Raw genomic sequence first — 13,572 nt, 5'->3', positions numbered from 1 at the left:
TGCAGGCTTACTTGTAGCTGTGTCCAGAAAATGGTCCGGTAGTAAATTAGATGACCTTTTTTGTCCTGTTTGAATTATATAAAATATTGTGTGTAATATTATGTATGTATTTGTTTCATGTGTCTATGTAGGCTTGCATGTTTTGCTGAGTAAAACTGAAGTGGCATATAAGTTTCCAGAGCTGCTACCCCTGGTATGTAATTAAATGTAGCATATTCATTAAATATAATTAATGTTGAACATGAAATTGGTCATGTAAGTGTAGGATATTATTAAATAAAACAAAGAACATTTTTTGTTGTTAATTCTGTTCAGAAAGACTATGTTTTAGTAGATAAAATTCCCTCTGAAAAGACTGATATCTAGATATTCATGACTGGAGCATAGGCAATCAGTACTGCTCTCCTAAATAACTTAAGTCTTAGGTTTAAGGTTTGTATTTTGTTCTTCATGCATTACTCTATTTTTGTGGTAGAAACTGTTTTTAGGAAGTCCTGGCGGGATCTGATTCCTTCTCCTATGCCTAGGTTCTAATTTTCTTCCCCAGCTGTTTCTTGCTTCCTGCATGTTCTTATTGATATGCTGTTTCTTTAAGGGGAAGTTAAAAAGAACAACATAAATTAATAGAGGAGAAAACATAACTTGGAGAAGAAATCTAAGTGTGTTTTGCAAGAAGTACTTAACCTTTGAATGAAAGAAAGCAAATGACAATGTTATTAAATTGATAATGCTGATGTTTTAAAATACAAAACTTACTGTCTTTAAGAATAAACTAAAGCCCTTGTGGAGTTCTGTGGAGTAAAGACAGAATGTAAGGTTGGTTAACAACGATTGGATAGATTGTGAATAGGCTCATCAAACTTCTGTAATATGTGTGTTGGATTGCTTCTCTTTTGTATTGTCAAAATATTTTGATGATCACAAATATCATCCTCCTTCATTTCAGTCTCATTTTCTTTTATTTTCTCTGTATATGTCAAAATATTGCATTTTCTTAATGCAGAGTGAACTTAGCCCACCTATGTTAATAGAACATCCTCTACGATGCCTAGTGCTGTGTGCCCAAGTGCATGCAGGGATGTGGAGAAGAAATGGATTCTCTCTTGTTAATCAGGTAAGTACACAGTAGCTGTAGAATCACTCTTTTCTGATAACTCCCCCAAGATAATTTCGGACTGCAAAACCTCCCCTTTCTGTATTGATTTCAAATTTCACTTATGTAAATCTTATGGAAGGCAATGCGAGGTAGGCATTTATGTCAGCACTCGCATAATTTGAATATTTGTGCTTTTAAACTGGTCTTTGATTTCTTAGTCAGAAGTTGCTTTTTTGTTTCAGGACTGCTACAGTGCTCAGTGAACTTAGTGCTCTGTGCGTAAAGAAGTTTTAGTATAAAGCAGTTAATGACTCCTAGCCTTTTTACTCTATACTGTCCAACAGCAGCATGAAGTGCAGGATTAGATCTGTGCATCTTTGGTGATGCATTCATCACCTCTACATAAAAGTGTCTCAAATATAAAAATATGCACCATTAAGATACTATTACTATTTATGTTTATAAAGTAATTGAAATCTGAAGACCACACAGAACCAGTGTAGAACTGAGTGTTTCTTGGCTTTTTTCTCTCATACTTCTTTCATACTTCTGGAGACTAGCTCCATCCATCTCTAAACTTATGTTCTCTGTGTTTGTACAAATTAGGTCTTAGGTGTTTCAAGCAAAACAACTATAAAATGGGTACTGTAGTGTTAGTGCCACCCACCAGGGTGATCGTCTAAAGTGATTTTCTCAGCAAGACATAGATTACAACAGAAGTAGGCTTTGGTTCTGTGAGGTGTTAACGTGATTTATTTACAAGAAACTTCTTTCCCTCCCACAAGCCCCCATCTTCACTAAATTGCAATGCATGTGTACTAGGAGGCTGAATTAAGCTGCTGAAATATATTATATTCCGACATTTCTTGCCCCTTAACCTAAAGGATATTTATATGGTAATGTCCTTTATTGTCATTATTAAAGCAGAAGGAGCTCTAGTTATGTACAATTATAGCAGCATCCATATTACTGTAGACACACATCAAATTTGAAATATCAGTATAGCTTTTGATGGAGAAATAAGTCTCTGTTAATTTCCACTGGTTGTCAGCATCTTGAAGTTAAGAGCCTGGTTTAGGTTAGGTAATATGGCTCCCACAGTCTGGAAGTCCTTTCTCTTTTCTTTGGCTATGGAGAGCTCATGTTCAGCCAGCTCCTTTTGGATATTTTCCCAGAAGATAGGAATGGGCATCTATGTGCGGATTATTAGTATGGGGAAGACGGGGAAGACATGCCTAGCTCTCTTTCCTGTAATTCTGGTGAGAAATGGTGTGTCTCTAGAGGAAAGTTTAGCATGCTGAAGATTGTTCCCAGTCCCAGGTAGAAACTTGACAGCTCTCTCTATTTTTCCTTAATTGTGGTAGAATCAACCTTTCCCACATTTCAGTGCCATTGCAGTGTTGCTCCTGCTTGGTGCAGTACTGTTGAGTTCACTCCCAGGAGGGTTTGGGTTAAGTATGGTTCTATCAGAATTTAGCAATATTAGCAAAATAGCAATATTAACATTTTGCTGAACCTGGCAATTCCTGAAAGATTATGTCTCAAATAATTAAAGAGCAACTCATCGAGCAAAGAAAGAACATTTCTACAACTGCAAGGGCTTTCTCTCCTGTGAATTTCAAACAGTTAATTGCTAAACAAGTAAATATATTAAAAGGTAGCCCAAAGAGGTCCATAAGATTTTTCCTTCTAAGTGTATGCAATCTAGACATTAATTAGATCAATATAACCCAGCCAGTAACTATGCTTGTTTTGTGCTATTTAAAAATGCTTTTTGCATACAGAAATATTTGTAGCACTTTTTTCAAATCATGGATTCATTTTTTGTTTACTAATGCTGTATAACAAAGTTTATTTTTCCAGAATGAAAATAAGTTTAGACTAAATGTGATGTTTGTTAGTTATTGTGGTTTGGTTTTTTTGTTTCAGATTTATTACTATCATAATGTGAAATGCAGGAGGGAGATGTTTGACAAGGACATAGTAATGCTTCAGGTAACCACATGTACCAGTTTGCATTTTTATCAAGCATTTTCAGGATATGTGTGCATTTGTTTTTAGCTCCATCAGAACCTTTTAATGACAAGGAAAAATGTCAATTTTTGTGGAAGGACTTCTGTTTTTTATTGTACCTGTCTTTATGGGATAATCTGTAAAGGAAATACTGTTGTTGTAATCCTTGGTTTTTCTATATATACTGTGGAAAGTGCAGAATTTTCTGTGTAACACGTATGTAATGCTACAGCTTCAAGAATGTAATATTTTAACTAATGGGTTGTGCTGTACTGGCAGTTGTGTGAGTCTGCAGGTCTTCATTAATGTACTCAGTGTATGTGTTGCCTCTTCTCCCTCCCTTCAAATTTGGCATCTAAAATGCTGGATAGAAAGTGGAACCCCATATAGTAGTCTGTGATTTTTTTTTTAATTTTTTTTTTTCCTGTTCAGAAGAGATTTTACAAATCTGGCAGTCTACTTAGCTCTGACACAGAAGTGTCTGAGGCACTACGTCTACATTGAGAGTGATGAAAGCTAAAATTTGCAGCTCAGGGTGCGTAGTTCACCTAGACAGCAAAATCTCTTCTCAGGAAGGTCCCTTAAATCTTACCTAGAGTTAGCGATACCCAATATGATGCATATGTCCAGAGTTCTGCTTTCAGACATATTTCCCTGAGGCTTGATCTGCACCTAATTTTTAATGATCATCTGCAGCTGCCCATTTGGGTAGATATCCTTCAGTTTTGTTGGAAATTATTCTGTCTTAAAGATGGTCCCATTAGCAATAGTAAATTACCAACAAATATTTACAATTGGCTAACTTAGGTACATTGCTTAACGTATCTTAACAGAAAAAACTTTGGCCAGTAGTTTTCAGAAATGGAAGTAAATGTTTGTGGCTACATTGAAACATTAGTATTGTTCTTTCCAGAAAGGTTTGGGAAGTCTTGCTAAAGTCTTTCTTCTGAGGATTGGAATTTGGTTTTGAAATCTGTGTGCTATATATGAAGTGATATTATGCCTTCTAAAAGTTGAGCCAGCAGCAACAGGATTGTAGACACAAAACCAACCAACCAAAAGTCTTTCATTGAATTTTATTTAGAGTATTTGAGATAGAAGGAATAACCCAGAATATTTTACACTTAAAAGGGCATCAGAAATTATTGATAAAGCATAGGATCCTGCTTGTCAAATGTGCTGTCACTTGTGTTATTGGAGTCCTAAGAGAGTAAACTTAAGTAATTAAATCTTCATGCCCAGGATAGAGAGGGGAATGAATTTCATAAATAATATACTGTGAACATTGTATATAAATATACAAACATGCTATAATAACACCCAATCTATTTTCTGGTTATAATCATTTTTTTCTTTAATAGACAGGTGTGTCTATGATGGATCCCAATCACTTCTTGATGATAATGCTGAGTCGCTTTGAACTTTATCAGATATTTAGTACTCCAGACTATGGCAAAAGATTTAGCACAGAAAATACTAACAAGGTATTTTATGTACTACTGCAATAGAAAATCTGCATTTTGTTTTTGAAAGTGTATCGGATGCTGTTGTACCGAGACTGTGGAATTTGTTGATAAAAAAGCAAAACCTATCCTATTTTAATTTAGTTTGACCAGTTTGAAATATGCATAAATATTTTTACCTGTCAAACAGGTAAATGTCAGAAACTGATGCATAATTTTTGCATTGTTTAAGAAGTTTAAGGCAGTTGTGGTTGCATTTCAGCACAACCTAATTTGGGAGTGCTAAGGGTGAAAACAGGCAATGTTTTGAAGCACCGAAAAAATATTTTCAGCATATGGAATAATTCTTTTACACTTAATTGAAAAATGTAAATTTGTTTTTTTGTTTGTTTATTTTAATTCAGGATGTTGTTCAACAAAATAACACTCTTATAGAAGAGATGCTATACCTCATTATAATGATTGTTGGTAAGTTCAGAATACATTTGATTAATTTTTAAATTTAGTCTCTTTAGTGGTCTGGAATGAGCAGTCTTCATTGTAATCTCAAGTTCAGTTCTGTTTTGAACTTGCTGTATTTCTGACTTCTTTCCTAGGAGAAAAGCCTTGAAACTAGCTTAGATTAACGTAGTGAATCTTTGAACACTGGTGGGTGAACACAAGATTTCACAGAAGAGACTTATTTTCCAGTCTTTTGCTTTAAGTTGCAAAAGAAGAGAAAGAAGTGTTTAAAGTCCTAAAAAAACCCAAAATAAGTTATATTTTTTGTTTTTACAGGCGAAAGATTCAGTCCTGGAATAGGACAGGTAAATGCAACAGATGAAATCAAACGAGAGATCATCCATCAGTTGAGCATCAGGCCGATGGCTCACAGTGAATTGGTAAAGGCGTTACCTGAAGATGTAAGTAACTTGGGAGGGGGAAAAAAAAAGGCAACTTCAACTTTATAAGGCTGATTGCTGAAAACTTTTCTTATGCAAGTTTATGCCACTTAATGTGGAATGGGAGCAGCATGATTATGCTAAGAGTAAGGTTAGCATGAGTTGTACTCATGCTAATAGTTGTTGTGGAGAAGGTAGGAAAGAGCTATAGAAGAAGAAACAACATATGAAAGTGTCAGAAGCCTGAGAGTTTCTTCAGCTCTTTTCTCTTTTTAGTACTGTTTCTTATCAGGCCATCTGGCCAGCAGTCTCTGCAGCCTGCTTGTAAACCCCGAATAGACATCTCAAAGTGGGTTGTTGGAGCTATCCAGAAATATAAGCTGTTACATTTTAAAGCCTAACAATAATTGAAAAAGACATGGAGTCAGACACAGTATAATGATGTGTGTAACATAAATGCTTCGTTTGCATGGACAGAAGCATTTATCTGAATTCTGGTATGGGTGGTTTTGTAGGATAGCAAAGCTTAATTTTTTTTTTAAGAATATTTTTGAAGTAATCTTTTGAACATGATTTTGGAAGGCAGTCAAAATTCAAAAGTTAATCTTTTACAATATTGGTAGTACTTTTAATGATAAATTCTGAAATATTTTTTGTTGTTCTAAATATTTTAAACATTTTGAAAAGTGAAATTTTAGGGTAGCATTACGATTTTTTTTTTTTTTTAAATTTAGGGTTAGACGAAAGAGCAAACTAGGATTTAAGCTAGAGTTCTAAATTGTATTTTCAGTCTCAAATACATTTTCCCGGGCCTGTTAACTGCTGTGAATATGTATGGCAGGAAGGGGATGGCAATGTTAAAAGGTCATTTGTTTATGAAGTAGTGTTACATATTTGAGCTGATTTCTCCTGCTGCATTTTGTGGTTGTTTTACCATTTTTCAGTGACTTGTCTTTTTAGCTTTCCTATATTTATTTCATTTTAAAGGCCTAGAAACCAGAAATATTGACTGTATATTCCTAAGATAGTCTGACTAAGCTAACTTAGAGTTTTCTTCGGTTACTGTTACATCCAAGCTTATTATGACAAGGAAAACCAGTAAAAATTAAGCACTTAAAATGGCATGATTTTTTAAAAAAAAATTTTTGCAGAGATGGTATTCCTGAATGTATTTTTATGTTACATTCTTTAGTGTTCTCTTTAGAGCCAGTAAAATGACTTTGTACTACACTTGTTTTGCATGCTTATCTAGTGTTGTATGATATTTGAATGTGTTTAATCCAAGAACTACAGTAACCACTGTCTTGCCTTTTCAATGTAGGAGAACAGAGAGACAGGAATGGAAAGTGTGATTGAAGAAGTGGCCTGTTTCAAGTATGTTTCCCTTTATTCTAATATTTCAACTTTAAAATGGAATATCTAAATTAGTGAAAATGAAAGAATAGAAGAAGGGGGGGCTGAGTCATGGTGTTTTCCCATGGCTTTATTCATATCCATCATTCTTAATCCTGTAACTTATTTGATTTCTAGAATGCCTATTGAGCAGTGGTTTTTAGCTGTTCTAGTTAACCATTTATGCTCAGATGTTAATAGCCAATGAACATAAGTTCTTATACATATATACACTTTTTTTTTTTCTTGGCAGGAAACCTGGATTAACAGGCAGAGGACTCTATGAACTAAAACCAGAATGTGCCAGGAACTTCAATCTGTATTTCTATCACTTTTCAAGGGCAGAGCAATCAAAGGTAACTAGTAATTTAACTTTCTGGGTTTTATTTTGTGTCTTTTTTGGTTTGCTTTTTTTCCAAAGCTTTGTGCTGTGAAGAAGTATTATCAGTGTCCTGGTTTGAGCTGGGATAGGGTTAATTTTCTTCCTACTAGCTAATATAGTGCTGTGTTTTCGATTTAGTATGAGAATAAAGTTGATAACGCACTGATGTTTTAGTTGTTGCTAAGTAGTGTTTACACTAGTCAAGGACTTTTCAGCTTTCCATGCTCTGCCAGGTGCACAAGAAGCTGGGAGGGGACACAGTAAAGACAGTTGATCCAGACTGGCCAAAGGGCTATCCCATACCGTATGACATCATGCTCAGTATATAAATGGGGGGGGAGTTGGCCAGGGGGTAGTGATTGCTGCTCGGGGACTGGCTGGGCATCAGTCAGTGGGTGGTGAGCAGTTGTATCATTTTTTTTGTTGTGGTGTCCCCCCCCAATTTTGTTCCTCTCTATATATATTTTGTTGTTTTCCTTTTCATTACAATTTTAAAAAATTATTATGATGTATTTTCTCTCTGTTCCCCAATTATTAAACTGTTCTTATCTCAACCCATGAGTTCTCTTACTTTTGCTTTTCCGATTCTCTCCCCCATCCCACTGGGGGGGGAGAGGGTGAGCAAGCGGCTGTGTGGTGCTTAGTTGCCGACTGAAGCTAAACCACGGCAATCAGCTGGTTAAAAGTTAACTGTTAGAAGTTAACTTATTTGCGAATGTTGACAAAATTTACCCAAGATTTTGCAGTGATTTCTGTGCCACCGGATCCTGTGCCCAATACAGAGCTTCTGAAATCAGTGGGGCTTCAGGAGCTTGTCTGTGGGTTCTCTTAGGTCTTATTTTACTGAAAGTGTTTAAACAATCTGTATTTTCATTTACCTTTATGGAAATTACCATTTTAGCTCAGACTTGTCTTATGATTTTATGCTAGAAAAAGAATACAGGCTGGCTCAAGATGAAAGATTAATTTTGAAGATGCAGGCCCTACTTTACAAGTAGAATGTAAGACAAAGTGAAAAGACATGGAAGCTTTCTTGTTTTATTTCAGGCTGGGAAAAAGAGGAAAAAGCAGTAACAATGTAATAAAGTATGAATGCTTTTTTATTCGTTTTGTATTTCTACAGGTTTTGAGTAATGTTTGCATCATTCTTCTATTTCAGGCAGAGGAAGCACAAAGAAAGCTGAAAAGACAGAACAGAGAAGATACAGGTATTTCTCTTTGAGAGAAGGTGGGAAAAGAGGGAAGCACCTATCGACCTGTGTATTGCCCTGACACTTAGACTAATGTCCTGTTCTTGGGCTAGCCAGAAATTGGTGAAAATGTAGCAATTTCCCTTTTGTCTTCCTGGTTATAGACAGGAATCTGATCCATCATGGAACTGAATGGCTTATTCCTTTTGCTTTTCTGTTACATGCAAGCCACGTTGAATGTTACAGGCTGTTACCTGTTAATACTTTTTATCAAGCAACTGTATACCATCTTGGGTTAAGCTGTTAAGCTGTTTGAAAGTCAGACATCTTATATGGGTGTTGCAAATTTTAGAGATGCTGAAATGTCAAACACACAAATTTCGCTTTCAGCACTTCCACCACCAGCTCTTCCTCCTTTCTGCCCACTTTTTGCAAGTCTGGTTAATATTCTGCAATCAGATGTCATGCTGTGCATTATGGGAACTATACTGCAGTGGGCAGTAGAACACAATGGCTATGCCTGGTCGGAGTCCATGCTGCAAAGGGTATGTTTCTGTATTTAAAATTATGCTTGTGCTAAAGGAAGGAATATGTATTTTAGCATTTTAACATGGGTTTATAGATTTGGGTTGTTTACGTGGTATCTAACATATCCGGAATACTCTGAATGAGAAATAAATGGTGTTTTCTGATATACAAGACTAGGGAAACCCCTCTGCCTCCAATGCTATTTATTTTTAAAAGTGAATGGAAGACAGAGGTAAATTTCTAATGGGATGCACACGAGAGGGAAGAACTCTGCTTGAATCAGTTGACAAAGTTAGTGTTTAAATTGGTTCTCTACCACAATATCTGAGTCGTTGCATATTAGGTAAAGTACATTGACTTTTTTTTGATGTTCCTTTGCTTATTTTCAGTTTAGGCTAAATCACTTTAGAAAAAATCATAAAAGTACAGAAAAGAATTTTCTAACTTGAAAATGTATCAGCTTTGGGAAACTCAACCGAGTTATTTGTTCCTCACTAGAAACCTGGAGGGTTACTGTAGATTTTGTTGTCCATGATGGTCGTTTTGTGGGGTCTGCAGAGATAAGTGGTGAACTGCCATCAAAGGGCTGTTCGTATTGGTCAGGGTTATCGGTTGAGTGTCCAAACCCAAACTTTTCAAAAATATTGATGAATTTTTAAATAACACTTTGAAATAAAACCCCACCTCAAACGGAGTATTAATTTTTTGACATTCAGTCTTATTGAGTGTACGTTACATTTTATAGCTAAGTTTAAATTAACATAAGCAATTCTGGATAACACAAAAAAAGTTGAAAATGGAACAATAAATCAGTATTATAAATCGCAACAAAACTGAAGAATGTAGTTACATTTAGGTAATGTGAGAATGCTAGGCTTTGGAATAACTGTGTAGAATAAGATTTTATTTTTATTTTTTTGAAATGGAACTAAAACATGCTCAGTCATATAAGTACCTCTGTGTGGTTCTCCAAAACGTGCGATTCATTAGAGACCTATCACTTGCTCAGAAACAGTGCTTTGTGTTCACTGCTGCCATACAGTTGGACTGCATCTTTCACAAGTTAACCACTCTCGTCTTGGAAGCACCATGCAAAGGTTGATATGAGGCATCTGGAGGAGGTAGCCTATATATGATGAGACCTTGTTAGATAGAAGTGATAGACTGAGGGAAAATTGACTGTTACTTATTAAAACAAACTAAAAAAACTTTAAGACTCAAATCAGGTTTTACCACTTTTTCTATAGATACTTTAGTTATCTTAGACTGTTGCATTCCAGTTCTGCTACAGATTTTCCGGTAATTATCCTTTCCTTACACGGGCTTCAGTGTTGATTCCAGGCATTCAGTAATGCTTTTTGTCTAAAGCATCCTGGCAATTTGTATGGGGTGGCAAAAGTGATTGATTCAGCATGACAGAGTTTGCCACCAAGATTTAAGTATTTCAGCTTTCAAATGACATTCAGACCATTTTAGTGCCAAATAGGGTAATTTCAGTTTTTAAGTTCAAGGAGATTACAGCTTTTTACTGACCTAAAAGTTAACTTTATTTTAAAATGTGTTTCTAGAGTGTTAGAATAAATTTATTTGAATAATTTTAACTTTTTGTCAGTTAAATTTTGTATGTAAAAAGGATTTAAAGTGTGCATTGTGCTTTTGTCCAGAGACTTGTGATAACATGCAACTGCTAGGGAGAAAGCTAAGAAGCACTGACTTCTCACTTTCTAGACAGGACAGCAAACAGAAAGATACAAGTGGTATAATGTGCTTTTTATCTGGCAAAGTTTCAAGAATTTGTAAACAAACACTGTTACTCCTGTGTAATGTAGCTTTGGAATTACATGTATAGAAATAACTTCAAATATATTCCTATTATATAATTTTATTGTATGACTTCCTTATCTCTTAATGAATTACCCAAACTATATAAAGAGGTTCTACGAATTATTTTACCTAGGTTTTGCATTTGCTTGGAATGGCACTACAAGAAGAAAAACAACATCTGGAGAATCTCAGTGAGGAGAATGTTGTAACATTTACCTTCTCTCAGAAAATATCAAGTATGCCTTTCTTTTCAAATGTATAGCAAACTTTAAATAACTGAAAATGCCAGTATCTCATATTTTATTCTTCTGAAACAGTATTTACCAGAAGAGATATATTTGTTTATCCATCAAAATTTTACCATGTTAACTATATGTATGTGCTTTACATATGTGTAGATTCTATGATAGTAGCAATACTAAAGGCCTTTTCTAGAGGAGAAATCCAGAAGTAGAATAATTCCCAGTAAATCTGATTCTTAATATCTTTAAGTAGCATCTCAACATGCTGTATCAGATGCTACAATTGCAAAAACTGTAGTTGCTTTCTTAAATGATCTTTTAATCTTGACTGTCCTTTGCATCTTCTGACTAGTGCCTCTAGTTTTGCTAAGACTCTTCCATTTAAAATAGGTAGGAAATAAAATATTGGACGTTCTACATGGCAGCTCCCAAGATGAAAACAGCCAGGGAACACATATAGTGCATTTGTCTTGTGAGAAAATATAGTCAGTGAGCAAGACTTCTAAGACTATTTCCTGTAACTTTTCAGGATTTAGAGGGTATTCATGAAAATGTTTGCGGAGCGGGGAATGAAAGTTACATATTGTGCCTATTTGTTGGAAGGAATTCTTCAGCTGCTGAACATATACAAGTGTTGTTTTTTGGTTTTTTGATGATGTTAGTGAATGATTAGTTTGTCAGGTAACAGTATAATCAGTTGTCGTAATTTTTACTCAGGACCAGGAGAGGCACCCAATAATTCTCCTAGTATACTAGCTATGCTAGAAACACTGCAAAACGCACCTCATCTGGAAGTGCACAAGGACATGATCAGATGGATATTGAAGGTAAATCTATTTTATATAACTACTGAAAATCATGGAAAGAAGATTTTTGAAACTTTCTTAATTATATTGTGATGATTTTCTTATTTCCCATGTTGATTTGTTGTACCTACTTTTTTCCTCTTCTGGAATCCAACACTGCACATTATCTGGCCAGCATTATAGTATACACAGTTATATTCACATGTCACAAACAAATTGTTTTTTTTTTTTCTTGCAGACTTTTAATACTATTAAGAAACTAAGAGAAAGCTCTCCTACAAGTCCTGTGGCTGAGACAGAAGGAAATATTATGGAGGAGGTAATAGCAAGCTGTAACAGTTAGCTGATCTGGAATAGGTCTGGGTTGTGACTAGCAAAGGACTATATTCCTAGTTGCAGCTCTAAATCAAAGATGGGAAACATCAGTGATTTCTGAAATTCTGTCTGACAGCTTATAGGTCAAACCCATTTGTTTGAAAGACCTATTGGGAGAGTCCCTGGACTATTTTTCTTTGCTTTATATATTGTAGTCTCCAAATCTTTTGCAAGTTTACTCCTTAGAACTGTTTGTAGTACTGATCACAGCATTTGGTGATTCTGCTCTTCCCATCATTTCAGACTTCTTGGAAAGTTGTGAAAAGAAATGGTATCTATGTATTTTTACCATGCAGGTCATTCCAGATGAGCTCTGCTGCTTCATTTAGCTCGACATGACATTCTAGATACTACAAAAAGACTTGGAGCACTGTAGTGCATTTAGAGATACAGCTAGTTTGGAGTAAGAGCAGCACTAGAGATGAGATCTGTCACTTACCTTTTTATCTTACGAATGCTCAAAGGGAAGAGAAATACAAAATACAGTTAAAGGTTGGGGGGGGGGAGAGGTACCCTTCTGGATCTGCAGTTCTACCTGGTATTGAACATGAGCTAAAGAAAAGAGGGCACGAAATAACTTTTTGGTAGACTTTTCTTTTGTCTTTTCATGAGACTTTAATTGTTTGGAGATTAGTACATGTTACATATAGCAGTAGCTGAAGTAAATTGTCTGTTGTTAACAAGATTTTAAAAATGACTGAGCGAACAATGCAATTTCAGAGTTCACGTGATAAAGACAAAGCTGAAAGGAAGCGAAAAGCTGAGATTGCCAGACTGCGCAGGGAAAAGATCATGGCCCAGATGTCTGAGATGCAACGACACTTCATTAATGAAAACAAAGAACTATTTCAGCAGACTTTGGAGGAGCTAGATACTTCAACCTCCGGAGTACATGAAAATAGGTAAAGGAATATAATTTAAATTTTTTTCCTTTAACTTTTACATCAGATTGTCCTATTGTTACTGCTTAAAAAGTGGGGTTTTTTAGTCGTGATGGAAAACTATTTGTAAGTTTTTGAGACCAAAAAAGCAGCAGTAAATGGAATGCTTTCCTCCCCCTTTCTGTCAAGATGGTGGGATAAATATTGATTCCTCCCTTGTCCTATCCTCATAGTGCTCAACATAAACAGGCAAATAATTTTTTGTATAGAATCATCCAGTAAATCGTTAATAAGACTAAGAGACTATGCTATTAAACCTAGTAAATTGGAAATAGCTGATTATATGTCTGTTGAGGACCTGGAAAAAAATCTGCTAGTAGCTGGAAATACAAATTGAAGCATGCTAATGATTTTGTGGGGAGTGGAGAGTGTTTTCAGACTTTGTCAGACACTTAAGGGATGGTGATGATGGAGGGTCGCAGATATAGTTTCTATGTTA

The 13,572-nt window shown here is 35.4% G+C and overlaps 1 protein-coding gene across 2 annotated transcripts in view; it reads left to right on the top strand.

Moving 5' to 3' along the window:
* UBR2 (ubiquitin protein ligase E3 component n-recognin 2) overlaps positions 1 to 13,572 on the top strand; it is a 59,759-nt gene that overhangs the window by 27,749 nt on the left and 18,438 nt on the right. For both annotated transcript variants that reach the window (XM_072856823.1, XM_072856824.1), the window contains exons 16-29: positions 132 to 193; positions 1,004 to 1,114; positions 3,026 to 3,091; positions 4,471 to 4,593; positions 4,977 to 5,040; positions 5,350 to 5,474; positions 6,775 to 6,827; positions 7,099 to 7,201; positions 8,387 to 8,435; positions 8,808 to 8,962; positions 10,903 to 11,005; positions 11,729 to 11,838; positions 12,056 to 12,136; positions 12,913 to 13,094. In XM_072856823.1, the coding sequence (XP_072712924.1) occupies positions 132 to 193; positions 1,004 to 1,114; positions 3,026 to 3,091; positions 4,471 to 4,593; positions 4,977 to 5,040; positions 5,350 to 5,474; positions 6,775 to 6,827; positions 7,099 to 7,201; positions 8,387 to 8,435; positions 8,808 to 8,962; positions 10,903 to 11,005; positions 11,729 to 11,838; positions 12,056 to 12,136; positions 12,913 to 13,094 (1,387 nt within the window). The remainder of the gene's footprint in view (positions 1 to 131; positions 194 to 1,003; positions 1,115 to 3,025; positions 3,092 to 4,470; positions 4,594 to 4,976; positions 5,041 to 5,349; positions 5,475 to 6,774; positions 6,828 to 7,098; positions 7,202 to 8,386; positions 8,436 to 8,807; positions 8,963 to 10,902; positions 11,006 to 11,728; positions 11,839 to 12,055; positions 12,137 to 12,912; positions 13,095 to 13,572) is intronic.

The sequence above is a fragment of the Ciconia boyciana genome, chromosome 3 (genome assembly GCF_034638445.1).
Source record: "Ciconia boyciana chromosome 3, ASM3463844v1, whole genome shotgun sequence".
NCBI lineage: Eukaryota > Metazoa > Chordata > Aves > Ciconiiformes > Ciconiidae > Ciconia > Ciconia boyciana.
The sequence above is the reverse complement of the archived record's forward strand: the minus strand, read 5'-3'. Positions and strand labels throughout refer to the sequence as shown.